General features: G+C 38.2%; 1 protein-coding gene across 3 annotated transcripts in view; it reads left to right on the top strand.

Annotated features, from left to right (window-relative positions):
- Positions 1-22810, top strand: part of LOC129777798 (metastasis-associated protein MTA3) — a 174618-nt gene that overhangs the window by 94978 nt on the left and 56830 nt on the right. For 2 of the 3 annotated variants that reach the window (XM_055784284.1, XM_055784292.1), the window contains exon 3: positions 14206-14313. In XM_055784284.1, coding sequence (XP_055640259.1) covers positions 14206-14313 — 108 coding nt within the window. Of the gene's footprint in view, positions 1-14205; positions 14314-22810 lie in introns of those variants that run through there. The other variant, XM_055784300.1, reaches the window with a different exon arrangement.

Below are 22810 nucleotides of genomic sequence, written 5' to 3'. Positions count from 1 at the left end.
AGGGTTTGCGAAATCCAGTTGTCCGTTACACTGAGATCTACACTGGCACTCTCGCCACATAGCTTCCGAAATGTCATCTTTTGCCGTTTTAAAAATTTACTTAGCCATCCAGAACTTCCTTTAAAATTGGTAATTCCCAGTTTCTGGGCAAATTCGCAAGCCTTCTCCCGAAGAATAGAACCTGAGAGAGGTAAATTATTCTCTCTGGCTTGATTGACAAAAATTTCCATTGACCGTTCCAGCTTCTCGTTCCCAACCAACCTTATACGCTTTTTGTCCACATTCAATTTTCCCATCCGATGCCATTTTTCCTTTTGCTTGAATAGTGTTGACACCGTACTTTGTGCAATACTGAAATCTTTTGCAACTTCAGACACCTTTCGCCCATACTTACTTTCGCCCATAGCAATTGAAATGACAGCTAGAAACGCACAAAAACAAGTACGCGAAAATCAATCGAGTTAGCGAGGTAAAAATCCATGGAAAAATGAAACAAAGCCCATCGAGTAAGAGAGGCATCGAGTAAGGGAGGTATCGATTTAGGGAGAGAAGAATGCATGTAAAATCAAAGGTGCCATGAAATTCATCGATTTAGGGAAAATATCGAGTTACAGAACATCGAGTAAGGGAGAGTTGACTGTAGCTTGTTTTGATGAGCAGACCATAAGCAATCGAAATTATCTAATTTTGTAATTTTTCGACATCTACAAGAACATTTAACTAATATTCAGCAGGTCAAAAATTTATCTTTTTAAAGTATTGAGAATACAAAACGGCGCCAAGACGCTAGAATGGAGGGAGCATGAAAAAGGTCACCAAACAATCAAATTGTGAGCATAGTGACACCTTTCATTTGACACTACTAAAAATTCGGTAGGTAGGGCCATCCCCGAGATCCAAGGGGTGGTCGGTTCTGGGCCACCGGTCGGGTTTGTGCAACCTTCCATATAAGAGCAATATGAGCTCACAACTATAGCCATATAAGAGCAATATGAGCTCACAAGACACAAATTGCAAATGAGTACGCGTTAATACTTTTCGTATACTTCTCCGTTTATGCTCTCCGTTTTACTCTTAGAAAACACTTTCCAACTTCATTTTATAATGAGGTGTAACATTATCACGCATTAATGCAACAGCACCAGTAGGTATGTGAATAGCGTAATCGTGTAAAACAGCCTTGCATTCCAGCCGACCTTGACTCCCCTTTGACATCGTTTAGACTATTTTTTGGATACTATTCCAAGCTGACGTTCAGTGTGAGAGAAAAAGATTTTATTTTTTCATTTCACTCTTCAACACACGAAAAAGCATTTTTTCTGTCGAATATGAAATATTCTCTGTCAACGCTAGTTTGTGTAAGTAAGTAAGTAAATTGAACAAGCCTAGTAACCACTCGAAACAAATATCAATCCTGAAATGTCATTCAAATTGGAGGAACAAGATGCTAGTCTCTCTTCAGTTGTTTTTCGATAATCGGAATATTGCAAATGAAAGCGCTTTTCAATCGAAGGATCCGGAATAAATCTAAACATTATAACCACCGAGCGTTGCAACTCTTTCTACCTTGGTAAATATTCAGAAATTGAGTTTCCAAATCCTGCTGCCCGACGACGACGACGCCCAACGGTGTGCGTGTGTTAGTTGGTAGTATGGGTGGGGAAGACGCTCAGCTTCCGGCTCGAAACGCATCGCCAATACACCACATATTTTATGCAATTTCTATCTCCGCCCGAGCCACCCCCGGATGCATTTGGTGTTTGCATGTACCCGTGTTTGGGGGGGGGGGGGGGGAGGAGGTGTACGATGGCGAGGTCTTTCTCGCATAGAAATACACTCGGAAACTCTGTGTGCTTGTGCGGATCGCTTTCGGCGTTCCATATCAGGACTTTGGTATATTGTATAATTCCGTGCTTGCCGCGTGTCCTCTGGTGTGAGCCACCCTCCTCTCCCCTCAGCTGGAACTCTGCTCTCTGCATATATAAACATATTTGGAGTAGAGAATTCCCGAAATAATACATATATATCCGGTTGCTGTGCGCTCTCGCCGGTCCTCGTTGACGCACTACTCGAAAGTTCTAGTTAGTGGCGGTTGGCGGCCCTCTATAACCACACTCTCTCTCTCTTTCCACATACCTAACGATGTCGATCCAGGCAGGCAAGATCGTAGGCCTAGCGAAACGGGAAGGCACACGACGGCTGCTGTTGCTGCACACATATGGATGATGCATGCACAATAAACAAAATAATTTCGTATGGAGGATTTTTTTTCGAACGTTTGAACAAGCGAGAAGCAGAAGACCGGTGTGTGTCCCGTTGTCGTACCTTCCTCCATCCTCTATAGTGTTTTCCAAATATTTCTCCATGTGTTTCGTCGATATGGTGATGGTGGGGCCACAAGGTGCGTTTCCTGAAAAGGATGCCATTCCCATTCCAGTGCCCGATGCCATTTCAAGCCTGCAACCAGGTTCCTTGCACTACCTGTTCACCTGTTCATGCGTGCTCTATCTATCCGAGTCCTGAACGTTGTTGTGTCTCTGGATGAGATGGTGCTAGGTGCAGATGTGCATCAGAAACGGCTCAATAACGTCACCATCACCAGCCCAATGCAGGGGATGGGAACAACAATAGAGAAAGTGAGGCAAATAATTAATTAAAAAATAGACTCGTTCGAGCGTATTAAATTCTTCGTCCAAAACTGTGCAACCTGTGTGTGTCATGGTACCCTCGATTTCGGCAATGCTCGTTGTTCCTTTTTCGATTTTGAGAGACAATTTTTTAAATATGAAAAAAATAATTTGTAACTTTCGTCGTTACATTCTAAGGGTAGTCGGAATGTCTAACATGGTACATGTAGTACCCATATATCAGCCAAACCGATATAGTGGTTCTCAGTTTTTTTTTTGAAAGTTGGATGAGAACTGCGTTTCACAGCAATAGAACCACTCATTTATTCTGAGTTTCCAGAGATATGTAAGAAGTCGGTTGATTTGAAGCATACAGTGTAACAACTATCTTCATTTAAAAGACTGGCCATTTGAACTTTATTGTTGTGTTCAGGCGAGAAACATTCAAAAAACAAAAATTCATAAGTGTTTCATAACTATACAGGGTGGCAACATAGAAGTGATACACGTATTTGTGTGCTCCTCGTTGTATTTGACAAACATATGAGCATATTTTGAAAGTGTGACGTGTACACTGTTTATTCGGAATAAATACAGTCAGTTTTCAGTTCCGCTCTCAAGCAAATTGCAATGAATTCAAATAGAGAACAAATAAGGGTATTGCACCTGCAAGGATTGACTAACATTGAGATCAGGAGGAAACTGTCACATCTGAATTTAAGCAGATTATTTGTCTACATGACCATCAAGCGTTTCAAGGATACAGGCACGGTTGTTCCCAAGAAGAAACCTGGTAAAAAACGGAGGGTTCGGACTCCAGCGGTCATCAAAGCAGTGAAGGAACGTTCCCGCGAAATCCAGCCCATTCGCCGAAAAAAAAAGCGTGTAAAATGAACATGAGCCACACACACAAAATTTTATCATAAAGGAAATTGGATATTCAGCTTTTAAGAAGCAAAAAATCCACGGATTAACTCGCAAAAAAATTGCCGACAGGGTTGCTAGATCTCGGTTGCTGCTGAAGACGCACGCAGTTCACAACATTATTTTTTCGGACGAAAAATTGTTGACTCTGCAGGCAGCTTTGAACAAGCAAAATGACCGTGTTTATGGACCATGTCTTCGTAATATACCAACCGATGAAACAACAGTCGAGTGATATCAAATTGTGTCAGCTGTGATGGTTTGGGGAGGTATATCGACCGAAGGGAACTTACCATTGCTATTCATTGACAGGGGCGTGAAAATAAACAAGGAGTACTACTGGCAACACGTTATCAAAGGCTATTTGCATCCTTGCGCTAAAATGCTTTTTGGGAAAGACAGTTGTTGCTTCTAACAGGATTCAGCACCAGCACATAAGGCATTGATCGTTCAGAAATGGTGTATGCAGAATTTGCCTTGTTTCATCAGTTCATCTGAATGGCCTGTATCGTCACCGGATTTGAACCCGCTAGACTTCAGTCTCTGGGGATACATGCTAGGTAGGTTGGCATTTGAGTTTGGACACATTTAAAAAACGTTTGGTAAAGATTGGGAACGAAATGCCGAACGAAGTTGTGCGTGCGGCTTGCAATGACATCGAAAACCATCTACGGACCGTTATCAAACACAAAGGTGAAAAATTTGAACTCAACTAAGTACATTGTAATTTTACTACTTATAGATGTTATTAAAATCGATTCCGAAGAGAAATAAAAACTGGTTTGAGTTTTAGGGCATAAATAAAGTATATCACTTTCACGTTGCCACCCTGTAGAACCAGATGGAGAAACACTCACTCCTTTAGAAAATTAACGTCAATTCCACATGAATTACAATACTGTCGCCTGCAAAGTTACGAGTTCAAAAATTACATGACACTTTCCGTAAGTCTAGTATGAGTATAAAGAAATTCTATTCAAGTTGATTTTCTATTTATCAAAGAAGTTCTCCTGAAATAGTGAAACCCATGGCACCAGCTTCCACATTAGTTCAAGGACCCGCAGCTTTGGAGATGAGATTTTTAAGGTTTGAGGAGAATTTTCTCAAAAAAGCCTGGTTTAAGTAGCTTACCATCAACACGAATGAACAGTCTGAAGTGCCTAAAAGTACTTCAGAATCATTTACGGCTGTTTTTACCACAACAACAATGTGATAATTGGGTAATTTAGCATCAATTCATAAAATCCGGAAATACATGACATGGTTTGATGAATAAGGACTTCAGATTCTGGACTGGTCAGCTTGTTTACCAGATCAAACCCCTATCAAGAACTAATGAGGAGTGATCGTACGAATAGTATGTGCAGCTTACTAGCAGTATGAGTGATTTGAAGAGCTTAAACGAGCAATATCCTCCTACACACTACAACATAGCGCAGCTAGGTCAAAACCACCCCAAATGGGTTATTTGAACTGATCGAGAACTAAAGATGACTAACGAAATAGAAACTTATTGTAATTCATGTGGATAGACGTTAATTTTCTAAAGGAGTGACAGTTTTCCATCTGGTTCTATAGTTATGGAACACTGGAATTTTTGTTTTTTGAATGTTTCGCGTCTGAACACAACAATAAAGTTCAAATGGCCAGTCTTTTAAATGAAGATAGTTCTTATATCCTACACTATATACTTCAATTCAACCGACTTCGTCTATGTCTCTGGAAACTCATAAAAAATGATTGGTCCTATAGTTGTGAAACGCAGTGTATTAAATTTCTTAAAATTGCATGAAACGTTGAGATCTACACCCAAAGTTAATTTTTATCACATTTTCTGCCATCCCGATTTATTACATTAAATGAGCTGAAAGATAACATAAAATGTTCTATTCCCCAATACATGTATATCATTTGTATGATATATATATGCTAGAGCCAATATGAGGGAGCGAAACTGTAGACACATTTAAATGAAAGCTTTTCGTATAGTTTGCCAAATACACGGCCTAGACAGAGTAAGATATATTCTCGTTCATGTTCTTCTTTATCGGCTTAGAAAACACCTTCCAACTTCATTTTATGATGAGGTGTAATATTATCACGCTCCTCTATAATAGCGCTGGCAGCTATATGGATGGCGTGGTCGTGTAAAGTAACTTCGCATTCCAGCCGGCCTTGGTTTCGATCCCAATTGACTTCGTATGGACTTTTTTTTGCACAATCCCAAATGAAAAGATAAAAGAAAACAGAAAGAGGTGTCTGCACGCAAACATACAAACCATTTTTAAGCTTCAAAATAGCTCATTTTTTGCGTATTTGACTCTCATGACCAGGAAATGGCATCTTTTCTGCCAAAGATGGCATGTTTCCTGCCAGCGCTAGTTTGGGTGTACTGTCATCTCGATTTTTTTGGTCAAAAATCGACACTCTGGGATTCTTTATGGTGCTACCATTATGGTATGGTGCTACCCTTCTCTTAAGTAGTTAGCATCAAGAGAAACGTCTAGTTAGTAAATTAAACGAGGTTCGAAATTCCTATATCTCCAAGATATCTAGATATCTAAAAGACACGGAAAGTCGAAAAAAAAGCTTTTGCGTCAAATTAAATCAAATTCAATGAAAGGGTTACAGAAAGCAGAAGCGGAATCTCTGGAAGTGAAATGAAGGAATTCTTTAAAAACGCACAAAAGAGAACCGAAACATTGCAAGAAAAAGCATTTTAATAATAAATGTGTTATAAAAAACACATTGTTCAATAAATGCATATTCAAAATTCACAAGAAATAAACAGATCTTTTTTAGCTTCCATATTTTTACATGATACATGCAATGATATATGCTCTTTCAAGGGTACTTAATTCCGACCAGTACGACACCCATATAAAAATTTAAAACAACCGCACTTAATTAATAATCACAGACAATTCATTTATTGGAGGATTTGGACAGACTTCTTAAATTTCATTGTTTAAGCTAACTGAATGTTTTTAGAATTACAGCTAGCTAATATACTAGTAGAGAATTTGATCACTAATCTGTATCTGATTTTTTTCCGAAAAACTACTGGGAAATCAGGGAATATCAGAGAATGAACAGTCTGAAGTGCCTAAAAGTACTTCAGAATCATTTACGGCTGTTTTTACCACAACAACAATGTGATAATTGGGTAATTTAGCATCAATTCATAAAATCCGGAAATACATGACATGGTTTGATGAATAAGGACTTCAGATTCTGGACTGGTCAGCTTGTTTACCAGATCAAACCCCTATCAAGAACTAATGAGGAGTGATCGTACGAATAGTATGTGCAGCTTACTAGCAGTATGAGTATCTGATTTTTTTCTGAAAAACTACTGGGAAATCAGGGAATATCAGAGAATGTTTTCGGGTTTTGAGTCGACACCCTCATATGGTTCAGGATGTCAATGAAAATGGTCATCTTGATTTTTTATATGGAACTTCTTGCGAAACGTTTGTTTACACGATAGAATATACAATGCAAAATATTAGCTCAATCGAATTTCATCTACTAGTGTAGCAGTTGTTGAAATTTGAGTTCTTTGAAAAGCGTAAATCATCCAAGGGAAGAGTACCGGGAATCAGGGTTTTAAAAAGAAAATGTTTGGTGCCATATGTCTTATAATTGCACGAATCGTCGAGATTTGCTGTTATCTCGATTTTTCTGGTCAAAAATAGACTTTTTGCCACTCAGTTGTTTTTTCGTCTGAATAACTGAATTTTTGACAATTTTTTTAGATAACTGTAAATCTCGACGTTTTATGCAAATTTCAACCTTTGGCACCATTTTTTTTGGAACCCTGATTTCCTGTACTTCCCCCTTGGATGATTTTTTGGTTTTCAAATAACTCAAACTTCAACGACTGCTACACTAATGAAAGAATTTAGATTGAGTTAATATTTTGCATTGGATATTTTATCGTGTAAATCAACATTTCGCACGAAATTCCATATAAAAGATCGAGATGACGATTTTCATTGACACCCTACTGAATATGTAGAAAAAAAAAAGATTTCGAATGCTTATGACTCGAGCATTGCTTAATAGATCGCAAATATGTTTACATCAATTGATAGGAAATATTCCGATTCTAAATGTAGTTTCCAAATACCTCTCTCATAGAAGTCTTGGTCCTTATTGGATAACAATTAGATTTAGATTTTTACAATCTTCTGTTTGATCCCAATTTTTTATTACTTAGGAAGTTTTATAATACGAGAAAAAGATGATAATCGCTTTATGCTAGGTCCTATATGGTGGATGCATTAAAACATCCCAATCCCGGAGTAGTGTGTAGTGTGTTTTCCTGATGGAACACAACATCTCCTCTGTTGCCCAATTATAAACGTTTCTGGTCAGTCGCCAGCTTCAAACGGTCCATTTGTTGGCTGTAGAGATCTGAATTCAGTGTAGTGCACTTTTATTTTCCAATTTCAAAAATAAATAAAAAATTAAGAGATAATTAAAATTTTAATAATATTTAATTGTACGTATTTTTCTGCACATTTCGGCACCATTAACACAATTCACAATTTCAGCGGTCTGACTTGCATTTTCACCTTCATAAAAGAAAAGTGTAAAATGTACCGAATTTTCTCTTTATTGACTTCCATTGTTAACACCCTGTAACTCACAAATGAATGGGACAAAAAAACAGGAAAAGATTTTTTTAGTGTGAAATGTCACCTTCAAAATGAGCCTCAACTTGAAATTATATGATCAATATTACGCGAGATATTAATCGCTAAAGCCAAATACTAAAGCCAACCTAATATATCTGTATGGAAAGGTCATAAAGGAACGTTATGGATGAAATGAAAGCTGGTTGTTAAATTTAATCGAATCTGCTATTGACTTAGTTGACAAAAACTTGTTTTAGTCTACAAAATCTTTGGAAAACAGAAAGAAATCGATTTTTGATTTCTTCCCGACACCTTTGTCAACTACATCTACACACACTGAGATGAAAATTTGTTCGTAAAACATTCTAAAACTTGAAAGATTGAGATATACGTCCCATCTTTATCCGTTGAAGTTAACGCAATTCAAAAAATCATCCCAAAATATCTACTTTGTTTTGTCGAGTGTATAATTTATTTTACATGGCACAAAAAAGGAGCGCACAAAGAGAGAATAAATTCTATTCATGGCAGAAAAAATGTTTTTTTCTGTGTTAAAGCGTCTAGTGCTCAAATAAAAGCACCTTTTGGTAAAATGTTTGAGTGTATGGAGCAGACTTTTCATTCTTTTAGACTGAATATTAGGTTGGAATTATACCCGAAAAAGAAGAAGAGTAAAACGGAGAGCGCAAACAACTTTTGACGTAGGACTACGTCTTTGATTTCTATATAGGGGGGTCACTCTACGAAAAATGTACCGTTTATTAAGAGTTTTCAAATGCATATTACGCAGAATCGATCCTACGAAATATGTTATAATATATACCATTAGACGGCAAATTTATCCAGCATTTTTTTCGCCTGAGACATCAACAGTCGACATAATAAAATAAGTGAGCAGTTTCATAATTAAAAGAGGTATGTTTTGCGAGCGGAGAATGAATGTTGTATGTAACATAAAATCGCGTGCAATAATTCTTTCTATCTAGCAAGTTAGCAAGATGTTAAAGCAACCAGATGCAAGATTTCAAGCATCACTCAAACTTCATGCAAGATTTCATCAAAGCAACGGGGAAAGTGTCACCCATACAGTGATCGTTCATTAATTAAGAAGAAGCAGCGATTATCATGCGAAGACTTATTGAGATCTGCATTACATGGCATCACAAAAATGATACGAAATGGAATATTAATATTTTTCATGACTCATATTCATAATTCTCAATTACTCAATTCCTTCTATGATTGATTGAGCAGTAGAACCAATACGACTTGATTGTGATAGTTTGCAAGCGAACATTATTTCACCGGAAAAAGCTATTGCTCTCGATGCCTTAGAACAAGACTAATAATAAGAATAAGACAATGGAAAGAAATCACAATACCATAGCTATCCATTGAAAATAAAGCAGCTTCATGATTTCATGTGTATTTTATCTCAAAATATTATGAAATAGTGAGTATTTTCAACATGTTTTTTTGTTTCTTCCCCATAAATTTCATATTCAGTGTAATCAATGACGATATTTTTTTTTACTGATTCACATATACTTCATCTACCATTCCACCCTGTTATTTGTCCCACTGATATTCATTAATCATTTTCAGTTAGACAGTTGAACTTCCTGCCAGAAGCTTATTGTCTTTCTTTGTTCGTTACAAACCTTTTGAAGGTTATGAGTACATAAAACAAACGGCCCTATTCAGGGCCAATATTTAGACTTTCAAAAGAGTTAAACTAACAGATTTCTGAACAATGAAAAGAATCACATTTAAAATAACCATATGTTCTGAACAATCACAGTCCTACGTCAAATTTCCGTCCGTGCCCCTAGGCTCAGACCCTTCTACTTTTTTTACCTATGATGTGTGCTTATTCGCGAAGTCTCGCTCATTTTACTCTCTTATATGGTTATGACATATACGTTATACACAAACTCGCCTCTCGCTTAAGTAAATGCTATACCAGCATGGGTGGATAGCACATTCAATGAAATTTTGAGCTCATTTAATTTCATGTATGATGATTCACAGAATGTGCCAAATATTTATTTCGGGTGTAGATGACACCAGTATTGAGTAATCCATTGGATTTTTAGAGAGCCGGTATAGAAGAATCTCAGTTTGGTTTTTTGCTAAAACACTGATAAATTTTGATAACTAATTTTGTAATTGAAGTACAACTTTGTTTAAAAATTGTTGATTCATTAAATTTATTAATACTCAAATAATTCGCATTCTTTCAACATCGTAAAGTAGCACCTGAACCAGAGAAGGCTGAACGAATTAGGCTGCACTGTGGGCTACCTGTTATTTCAAACATCGACGGCGGTCTACTGAAACAGTAATTTTCCATTTTAGGGTAATTTTTTTTTAAAACGACGGCTCTCTTCATACGGCAGCTCTCATACAAGTTTAAGGAACGTCTACATATCGGATAGGCGGGCCTGGCCTTAACCAATGTTACTCGTGAACTACAATTTTTTCGATGAAGAAAACACATAATTTCTAGGAGAATCTTAAAAAAATTAGTATTCGAAGTAAATCCTGGTTGATTCTACACCATCTCTTGTGGATTCCTTCTCATTCAAACTTTTTATTTGTTTCAACAAAAACCAGGGTCTTCATATTCGGCGAATTGTTACTCTACAAGTGCATGTTCCATTCAAGCAAAAAGATAATAGTCTGACAGGGCCAGGTCTACAGAACACGGCGGGTGTGATAACGTTTCCTAGTTAAGGATTTTGTGTCCCTGGCAGCTCTAGCGGCGGGCGCTGATGCGTTGTCATGTTGTAATATCAGTTTATCGGGTTCATTGTGGTCTTTTCTCTGTGAATGCACAATTTGAATCATCATTTGTGGTTGATGGCGTTCTGTACACACCGTTTCTCTAGGCTTTAGTAGGCGTACCCGATTTTATCTCAGGGTCTTCCGAAGTGAAAAGTAGTTCCACCTTGGATGCGTCTATGGATCTCCTTGCTGATACGAGGGTCACTATTTATATTTCGGGAATAGGAACAAAAACAAATAGTTAAGCTGCGAATATATTTTTATTGTTTTTCAAAGTACTCGCCACGATGATCGATACACTTTTGCATGCGCTTAAACCAATTTTCAAAGCATTTATTCCAATCGACACGAGCCTTTTTTTTGAGCGATTGTCAAATTATGTGGGATCCAACGTGAACATAATTTTCGCACAACTAAGTGTTCATGTAAAATCGCATATATGCTGGTGGAACTAATGCTCAATCTCACAATAGGTTACATGACGATCTTGCTTAATCATTTCGTGCACAGCATCGATGTTTTCTGGCACTACAGTCGATTTTGGACGACCTTCACGAAACTCGTCGGACAGCGAACTACGACCACGATTGAATTCACTATACCAGCGATACACAGTGGTTTTTGATGGAGCTTCATCGCCAAAAGTCAAATTAAGTTGATTGACGCACTCTTGTTGTGATAATCCACGTCGAAAGTCGTAAAAAATCATCGCACGAAAATGTTCACGATTCAGTTCCATTTTTTTGCCGAGACCAAACTTTCAACTAAATATAAAATAAACAAATAGCGTCCGTATGACAAAATGTTCTGAGTACGTATATCGTCAAAAATGTCAAACTTTACGATGGAACCGTCAGATGGACTCACATGACATCAGTGTTGCCAATTCCCGAAATATAAATAGTGACCCTCGTATTGTTGTCGACGGTTCTCAGCGATCCCAAATACGAGGGCAGTCTGATAATTGTTTAGCCTACAAAAAAAAAAAAAATTTTGGAAAAATGTCGATTTATTTTTCTTTCAGCTCGATACACTTGACCCAGCGATGCTCCAACTTCTTTAATTCATCTGAAAATACGTTTTCTCGAGGTCTGCAAAGTAGGCCCCCGTGGCGGCGATGCCCTCCTCATGCGCCTCAAATTTCTGCCCGGCGAGTGACTTTTTCAAGTTTGGAAACAAAAAAAGTCGCACGGGGCCAAATCTGGAGAATGCGGTGAATGGGGCAGCAGTTCGTAGTGCAATTCGACCAATTTGGCCGTGGCGACGGCGAAATTTCCATTTTTTCCGTTTTCTAAAATCCGCAGACACCCCCGCTTCCACCCCCGCTTCCACCCACGGTCAAAACAAAACTACGGGTCCGATTCGGCTGAAATTTTGACATTAGCGGTTTACGAGAATGCACTACACGATAAGCAGGCTCTCTCTTGCGAAACTGACACCATCGGGGCTAAGTACTTATCGGACCGCCCTCGACACGAACTCGTATATAACTAGTAGAACTACCTTAAGTTCGTCTCCATTCACGATTACCTGTGATAGAAGGCTGACGGTGTTCTCCTTGGAGCCTCTTGTTCTCATGTTCTTTGTTTTAGACACATTAATCAACAGTCCAATACGCCTGACTTCTGGTTTTAGTCTGATGTAAGTGTCCTCTACTTGGCCACGTTGTGTTCCCGATATTTTTCTACAATATGTCGGGTTGCAAATATTTTTTTTTCCGTGGTACCCCAGACTCCCATGAAGCCCGCCTGGTACTGACCCACGGACCTCCTCGTTAAAGATAATAGACGTTGGGATAAAATCTGGGAAAGTATTTGTATGCGGCGTTGAAGGGTTTAATGTCACGATAGTTGCAGCATTTCAGCTTGTCGTCTTTCTAGATGATGGAGCAAACGACTCCTTCCATCAACTCTTCCGATTATTTTCCCTCCCCCCAGATCTTGGAAATAACCTAGTGTAGTGCTCTAGCAAGCGTGTATCTACCCTGTTTAAAGAACCCTCCTGTTAACACGTTAAGCACCGTGTCAGTTCCTAGGGTTGGTTTTCGAACAACATGGGAACATGGTTTTCGGATGTTTTACGATATGTGACCACTTTATAGTTGACTTGTTTTTTTTTCTTATGATACAATAAATATCTTTGGGAGCGAGGACCGACACTGATATTGTGCAAACACTCTTGATGCGGACTGAATGGAAAGCGCAGCAAGAACAATCCGGGGCTCAACGTGTTAAGCCGTCTTTACCGGTGGCTTTGTTGTTTTTATCCTTCCAATCTCTCGCTGTACCTCATGCAGATCGAGGGCTAGTACGTCGTCATCTACTGAAAAAAATAAAATAAAAAAAAAATGTTACAGTATCGGCGCTATAAACACCATTCACAATTTCAGTAGACTGGCTTGCATTTCCGCCTTTATAAAAAAAAGGGTAGAATTTATCGAATTTTATCTTTGCTGGCTTTCATTATTAACATACTGTAACTCATTATTTATTAGCATTAAAATCTTAGTACTTGCTTAAAATTATATGGATTCGTCGGTACTGACGCCATCTACGTGTCTCACAACGAACATGACGATTGATGTTTTTGTCTCAGTTTCCTGTCTCATAGTATCAACATAAGTTTCAGTCAGTGCTTTTTTTTAATTTCTCTCCGCTTGATGGTCAATTAAACATAAACATATTCTATCCATCGAAATCCAGTCACGCATTATTGAATGATTTTTTTTTATTCCATTTGTTCATTTTAGGCCCATTAGCATTTAGCTGTAGCACAGCCGAATTTTAATCGTGTACATGTCACATGTTTATCATATCTATAAATAGAACATTACACAGCTGCCATTTTTCGGCGTAAGAGTATTCCTTCTATAACATTGCTCATGGTACATTTACACAGTAGCCATTAGGCGTAAGAGTATTCCATCTGATCTTCCATTATCCAGTTAGACCACCGGACAGCGGAGACAGTTGATATGATCATTGTTGAGTAATTAATAGAACAGCAGTCCGATGTTTCTTGCAGAGCAGTTGTATGGATAAATCGATCTTATTTCGACCGTGGATCGATCTCCATCGCTGAGTTTTGAACTCACGATCGATCGTTAAGCGAACGCGCAACCAATGTGACTACGAAGACCCCCATTGAATGATTTGAATGAATGAAATTCTTTCCCAACAAAATTGTTAATTTATTTTTTAATCCAACTTTAACCTTTCTTCCAGTGGCCACATCAGAAGACTCTCCCGTCGCGATGAAGCTGAAAAAGTTGTGGCTGAAAACACCGGTCGGTGAGGAACAGGCCGCTCAAGCTGTGTTAGATCCTGCCCTAGGTGAGTGTGTCATTCGACTATTTGTTTTTATTAGAAGGGGTCTGATTTCGCAATTACTCCCTATTCCCAAGACGTGATCATGAAGCCATGATCTTCTCCCCTCCGTTTGAGGTGGGCCGGTGCATCGTTGCAGAAAATGTGTATGTGTGGGAAATACCGATAAGAAAGCGGCAAACGCAGTTGGATTGCAAGTTGCATGCGATGCATCATCCATATGCTGCTGATATGCACACACGAACTGTTGCAGCTCTGGTCTTGTTTCTTCTCGGTCCTCCCTTTGCGCTCTCTTTCTTGACTTTCGATGTCTATAATTATATATGCACTCGACTCCTCTATAAATTAGAACGTCACCGGGCAAAAAGGTGGCCTCTGATAGAACTTTATCATCGTCGCAAGAAGGATGGAGACTATCATCAGGCAGCGGTTAGCCACGGGCGGTGTTAGCAGAGGCAGACAGCCAGGCTAATGGATGCACCAAGGGTGTAGACATTCAGAGAGACCTGAACGATGGTTCAATGATTCTTTTGGATTTTTTTGTGTTCAATATGTTTGGATCTCCTTGAGGTGTATGCGTGGCATTTTGTGTGCCCATGATAAAGACAATGGCCGGCGGCATATAATTGGCTAAAATCGATAGAGATCTCTTATGTAGCTAATAGCTATACTGATTTGAATATTTAATGAAAACAGTATTTTTTGACGGTTTCTAATTTTTGGGTTCTGCATTTGGACGTTTCATGATCGTGTGTATGTTTATATGAATGCCTTTTAGACAGCATGACTTTTGAACTATACATGACGATGGGCGCAAACAAAAATCCACCCTCATTTGAAATCAAAGTGTTTCAATATTAAAAGTTCTTGAAAACTATTCGGCATCCTCAGTCAATACTATGAAAATGTAGGTAATTAGTAGACCATTTTGCCAATTCAGTATCGTTTATTTATTTTTCAGAAAAAAATTTAACTTTTGTTCCTAAATGGACACATTTGGGGTATGACATAAAAAATCCACTTAATGGTTTATTTAGATAATAATAATAAAAATAAATATAAACAAATAATTAATAGTCAATATGATCCCCTTTGGTCTCGATAACCAATTGACAACGCTTTGACATACTCTCCAAGAGGTTCCGGAAAGGGGTTCAACTCGTCCCAAGCCTTCTTCGACGCAGCAAAATAGTTTTGCTTGTTCGTAACGACAGTTTGACCACCATTTTACCCAAAAGCGCCCATAAATTCTCAATAGAATTCAAGTCGGGACTTTGGGGTGGCCACTCTATTGGTTCGATCCGGGTCGATCGGAAGAATGCCTCGGGTTCTTATGTAGGGTTGGGGCAAAAGAAATGTCGTATTTCTGATCGAAATTTTACGCTTTATTTAACATACCTAAAATTATCCAATTTAAGTCAAATATGCGCCGTTTTGTTCGCAAACTTGTTGCCATTTAGAAGGCAACTTCATTATCCCCCCTTATAAAACCCCCCTCCTTATTTGCAAAAAACTCAGACAGCCAGTTTTCGCAAGCCTCTTTTGAGGCCAACTTAATATCACCAAGAGCGTTTTGCATGGACCGAAATTGATGATAATCACTTGGAGCCAGGTCCGGACTATACCCATCCGAGTTCCCGTAGCTTCTGGCGGGTCATCAAAGATGTGTGAGGCCGAGCGTTGTCCTGGTGGAAAACAACACAATTTTTCGGGTCAATCGCCTGCTTCAAACGGTCAAGCTGCTCACTGTAGAGAACCGAGTTGAGGGTCTGGCCATAGTTGAGCAGCTCATAGTGGATGATTCCCTTCCAATCCCTCCAAACACACAGCAAAACCTTCCTGGCCGTCAATCCGGACTTGGTGATGGTTTTGGTCGGCTCACCGCGCTTGGACCACGACTTTTGACGTAGGACTAACCTTTCAATATAGGGGCCCATTTCAATATTTCGGTGTGAAAAAGTGTTCAGTTTCTGAACGCTAATACCTCCTCAATTAATGAATGGATTTTGGTTCCAAATACACACATTGATAGGAAATATCCTCAGTAAATGTTTATATGCTACACATTACGGGTTTTCAGCTCATATAAAGTTCAAATTGATGATAAATTGGAAGAAAGAGTTCCCTGCTTTCCCATACATTTTGTCTGCGCTCCCGCAGCAAACAGCTATTCATTACAAGCAACCACGGGTACGGGCGAAACGTATGGACAAAGCGAAGGAGGGAGACGAAGAAGAGATTATAAATAAACATAGGCGGTCGCTACAACGTTAACTATATGACTATATAAAGTGAGCGATGGTGGGGCTTGGTCACATTCTATCATCGGACGCCAAGCAGGAAAGACGCTATCTTGAAATTGATTTTCAGCGAAAGAGATTGCTGCATTTGCCGGGGATTTATGCGGTGCAATGCCGCAAGAGTGAAAGACAGGAGTTTCAATGGGATGTGGAGCAGGAGAGCAATCGAAGTGTGTTAAAAGCAGTGGAAGCGTCGCGCCGGGTGAATGAGTTGCTAATCGCGCTCGATTTGATAGAATGCTGGAGTTTTTAAACGGTTTTATTTAGCTGTGACATATTCGTATGTTTGTATGTAACATGTTTGTCTATGGCGCTGTAGCACATTAATTGAAATTTGACCCCTCTCCTGTTGAACGGTTGATCTGAAATTTGGAACACACCTTTATCTCTGCAGTCATTATAAAACTGCATATTTCATGATCTTGAAAATCTTAGATGGCGACCGCTACAAAATGGCGGATTACATATTTTCTCAAAGCCCCATCAATATGGGTATCAAATGAAAAGGATTGACTAGTAGATCACAGTTATTTATGAAAAATGCAAATCCAAAATGTCCGCCACCACAAAATGGCAGATTACATATTATATATGGGTATCAAATGAAGGACTTGACTAATAGAACATAGTTATTCATGAGGAGTGCAAAGCCCAATTATATCACGATACCAGACGGTAAATTCCTATTACGATATGATTGCCATCAAGTATGTGTTCGTTGCCGGCTGAACAATAACCCCTGCAACATTTGCACCGCACGACATTTGCACGACAAATTTTGATTTTTTCGTATTAGTATCTAAACGTTTGAGTGTTTGCTGAGGTTTTATTTTATCCTTTGATTTTTTTTCTGTAATTTTGTGCATGAAAAGTTGATCATTCTGGGATCTGTGCTCCATGATATTCGGATAATGGACACCCCTTGGTGTAGTCCTACGTCTCTCCGGTTGTGTCCCCGACATTACCCACCCGTCTTTTTTCACTTTAGGTTGTCGTACGTGATCCACTTTTCATCACCAGTCACCATCTTCTTCAAAAATGGTTCGAGTTCGTTCCGTTTCAGCAGTGCATCGCAGGCGTTGATTCGGTCTAAAAGATTTTTTTGCGTCAACTCGTGTGGCACCCATACACATCCAGCTTTTTTTGGAATCCAATCTTCTGTAATCCTGGCCAATCGAGCAAGTGATCACATGCCGGTCTACTTGGATGATTTCAACGATTTTATCGGTTTCCACGACGATTGTCCTACCAGTACGGGGTGTATCTTCGACAGCCACTACACCAGAACGAAAACGATCAATCCAACGCTGTGCTGTGCGAATCGTTACAGTATCGGGTGCATAAACTACACGAATTTTTTCGGCCACCTTCGTTGCTGTTTTACCTAGCAGGTAGTAAAAACGTAAAATATGGCGAATTTCTTGCTTGGTGGATTCCATCTTTGACGCGCTATAACTTGAGAAAAGGACAATCACAACACTGTTGAAAAGACACTTGTAGCACAGATTGTCGTCTTTAAATAGCCGTATAGCATGACCCGATGCGATAAGTACAACACAAGATATGTTGAAGTGTTGCCATATATTGAAAATATACGACATTCTTTTTCCCCAACCCAATATTACTGGAAGGGTTAGTCCCATTTTCAACGATTGTGTCACATTTACCCGAAAGACAGTTGTCCGAACGACAGCTACCCGCAAGGCATTCACCCGAATGTATCAAATACCCGAATGCGACTGGAACCCGAATAGAATATTTACCCGAATGGACATTTACCCGAATACAACATGTGCCCGAATGTAATATTTATCCAAGTTTATTTTGTACAGCTATATTTGATTAGGAGGTATTTTTATATTTAATCCTGATAAGCGTCATCAAAATGATCACGTTCATACATTAACTGGTATCCAAAAACTCGTATATTGCGTGGGTAGAGCAAAAACGAGAGAAAGAGTGGCTTTGCGTACTATATTTTTCAAAATCATGAAAAAGATACATAATTTCACTTTTATGTTGATTAAATTATTAATTTCGTATGGATAATGTACTTCCAAATTCGATTATAAACATTATCCAGTCATTTGGATCACATAACCCATACACGTAGAAGAAAGTTGTCAAGTTGAGGCAATCGCCATAAAATTCATAGAATGCGATATGTTAAAAAAAAGTAAAAAAAAAAGAAAAAAAAAGACAAATGATGTGTTCGACACAATGAAATTCTAGAGCATTTACGAGAAACAATGTCACTCGAATATCATTTATATGGATAAAACGTTAACCCGACTGGAACTACCGTTGGCTTAGGCGTTTGTTTGTATTGATGAAATTATTGACTGAACGAAACAATTTTCGAACAATTTTAAGTTGAATTCAACATATTTGCTGTGTAAGTAAAGTATTTGAACAAACGCCATGTAATGTAAGCCACCTTGCTTTTGATGACTGTGCTAGGGAACACATTTCGATGGGAACAAAATTCACCCCAATTGTATGTATTTGCAATACCAATTTTCCCTGGCACCTTGATTTTGCCGGCTGTGTTAGGGAACATACTTCGATGGGAACAAAAATCTCCCTCCCGACTTGCATGTATTTGCACAGAGAAATCCCCCAAATACATTGATTTTGAAGTATGTGTTAGGGAAACCGTAAATCGGACCAAACAAAACGTGACAGGTAGGGCGTTTAGATAATGCTTTTTTCACAGACATTTCACAATTGTTCAATTGTTTATCTCATGGAAAATAACATTTCATTCATTGTGATAGATGAGTAGAAATATTTCCTTTGATTTTCAATTGATGCAAACATCCTTCCGATCTGTTGAGAAATGTTAGAGATATATGCATTCGAAATCTTTAATTTTTTCCTGCATGTTTTGTGTTTAAGTTTTCATTTCGTATTGTTGTTGCTCTCTCATGTTGTTTGGATTTAATCTTATTTGTCAACAGGAGATTCGACAAAACTCATAATCTGGTTTGTCCGAATTTTTCCATCTTCTTTGAGGTAAATATTGCATTCGGGTAAATGTCGCTTGTGGGTATTTGTTACATTCGAGTAAATGTCGCATTCGGGTAAATGTGCATCGGGTAAACGTGTTTCGAGTGAATGGTATTTGGATGAATGTGTGTTTTCAGAATGGATTCTTTCAAATTCTCGCACAAAATGTCGATGTAGCCATCGGCAATCATAATACCGTTGACCTGCGGTAAGTTTTCCACCCCAGCCCACGAGAAACAGCCCCACACCATGATGCTTTTACCACCGTGCTTCATAGTCGGTTCTAGATACCGGACCTGGGCACCCTCGTCGCTCTTCCGCCACACTCGGAGTCGCCTTCTCTTTTCAAACGTCTTGTCTTGTTCGAACTTGGACTCGTTCGACCAAATAACGCGCTTCCAGAACTACAGCGGCTTGTTGGCATGGTCGCTCACTAACTGAAGTCGTGTTTTGTTGGTGTTGCTGATCATCGATAGTTTTTTGTCGACGTAACTCTTTAGGTCCCGTTATAATTAAAAAATCTAACGGGTTGTGTCTAGGACACGACCGCATTTTCGACGTAGAACTATACTATTCAATCCGCTTGTTTATTACTTCGGATATTGTTCTAGAATGCATCGAAAATTTTGAAATAACTTTTTAGTTATTTACTACATCAGTATTTTCTTATTTTGTAACTGACAGTTCCAGTCAGTCAGCGCTTTCCTCCCAAGAAGCACAACGTCGAACGTTTACAAAACCTCCCAAAAAGCCCTTAGAGCGTCGCTTAAGCTACTCGCACTTATATTGGAGTGGCGGAACATGAGCTTTGTCTCGCTCTTAGATATTGGGTCGTATGGATAAAAAAAGTATTTACTTACTCTGCCCGTTTCCAAGTAAAGTAAACTCTCCTAGTATTTACTTGAATTCGTATGAATAAAACTTTACTTTACTTATTTCATTTTAACGCATGTTCGAATTCGAACATAGTTTTTACTTTGTCAAACATCTGTCAACTGTTTGTTTAGATTTGGTTTTAGAGTTTTAGTTTTTTTGGACAAAGCGTGTATCCACGATGACAAAGGAATAGTGTCGACGTCTGGTGGCGACTTTCAATTAGGGTCCATTGTTTGGGTCCCAATCTCGTTAGTGTAATGCCTATCAGATTAGAAGACACGAAGCCAGTTTTCAAATGTTAAAATTTGAATGAAAATTTTTACATCATGTTATTTAATTACTTAAAACACTTATTTCCGACTTTTATTTAACCCTTCGTCTATACATTTCCAACATTATTACTGAAACTTTTTATTATAATATAAAGTTGTCTGCAAAAACAATTTTCGTACAAGATTTTTTTCACCACCTGCAAAAAGCGTTCTTCATTTAAACTTCATTTAAACATAATGCTAATTTGGTATGGAAAGGTTATTTTTCATTCATAATTTAAATTTAAAAACGTGTTCATTCCGCCTGAAAATTAATCAATTTTATGACGCTTCCCTAAACTAGTAAGCGAAGCTCGATGCCATCAATCCAGATCAATTGTAGGTGGGGTTTGCTACGTAACTCGAAAACTATTCAAGCAAATGAAGCCAAATTTGACCTGTGGGGGTTTAGGGGGCACGACACATTTCTATGGTGAATAGACATTCCTCCCCCCCTCTCCAAGGGAGGCTGTCATACAAATGAAGCATATATTCCTGCATTACTCAAGAACTAATCAAGCAAATTTTTTACAATTACATATTGACAAGCGTTTTTAGTCCATTTGATGTTTGCGCTAACAAAATTGATCTTCGTTCGTAAATGGAAATGGATTTTAATGTGATAAAACGCACTCCTATATCGTCTTCTACCTATATAAATAACAATGGATCGCCGAATGTGTTGATAAGAGCAAAACTCGAGAGAAGAATTGTCCGATTTAGTACACTTAGACTGTCTGTCTTTATTCTATTATATTTTCTGTATCAAACATTTATTCCATGTAACGGAGAAACAATACCGAATTATTTTCACTACGCATAAATGTTTCGAAGCTTTTCAAAACAGTGCCAGATAAGAATATCTGACGAATTTGAGAAGAAATAACGAGATTACGTTTGGGGAACAATATTACCTTTTATGTTTTGTATGTACGAGTAGCCGCAAAGTTAATAATGAAAGAATACGTTTCAGAGTGTAATACTACTCAAGATAAGCTTTTTGATTTCAAAGTCAAAAAAATAAGATGTTATATAACATTTGCTCGGTTAGATCTTGATTACATGTCCCAAATATATGTTTTTCTTAAAGCTATCAATTTTCGAGTGCGACTGTTCTTACGACCTTTTCCCCTCCTTCTCGTCCTTCGCGAGCTATCGGTTCCCTTCCTACTAAAATTAGAATAAGTTGAATTGTAAATACATATCAGATTTAAGGATAGTTTTAAGATTTGAGTGTGATGTGTAAGTGTGAATGAGAATGTGAATGTGAGTGCGAGTGTGAACATTGTTATAATCTGCTTACATCCCATCCTATTCCTAAGGAAAATGTGTCACCCGGTTTCTCATTTTATTAACCAGAGAATTAAGGAAAAATGTTAATTTATTCAAGCAAAAGTATAGTTAAGAAATTGGCTCCTTTAAATCTATGTAACAGAGTCTGTGAAAATAAATGGATTAATAAAAATAAATAAAAAAATAGATCCCTGCAAAATTCTCTCAGTGGAAAAAAATTCAACTCTGACAAGCATGAAAAATACGAGAAAACAAACATGTTCTGAGGGGATAGCATTTTTAAGCTGCCTGATAGATGAAGGTCCACAAAAATCTTGTTTTTTCCCAAAAATTGTCACGAACTGTTCAGACAACCCAATATGAGCTGTCATGATTTTTTTTTCCTGATTTCTATTTTCATTCTTCCTGATTTTTGAAAATTATAGTTGGAAACTCTGGTGGTATAACATCGAGAATAGCTCATTTATACCAAACAAGTTAAAAACGAGCAGAAACGGATGTATTAGTTGCTCGTTATTGATAGTACGGGTAGGGTTAGCACATAAATCGGCAGTAAAAATGTATCGGAAAATGGGAATGCTACCAGTTTTCATTAATTTAAACCATTTACAGACTAGGGCATTGTAATGTATAGCATATCAAACAAATCTTAGAGAATTCCCGATTGGTATTCAAATCAACAGAATCCGCTCACTGTGAAAATAGTTATTAACG

The sequence above is a fragment of the Toxorhynchites rutilus genome, chromosome 1 (assembly GCF_029784135.1).
Source record: "Toxorhynchites rutilus septentrionalis strain SRP chromosome 1, ASM2978413v1, whole genome shotgun sequence".
NCBI classification, from domain to species: domain Eukaryota; kingdom Metazoa; phylum Arthropoda; class Insecta; order Diptera; family Culicidae; genus Toxorhynchites; species Toxorhynchites rutilus.
Note: the sequence above shows the minus strand (reverse complement) of the source record. Positions and strands in the feature narration are given on the sequence as shown.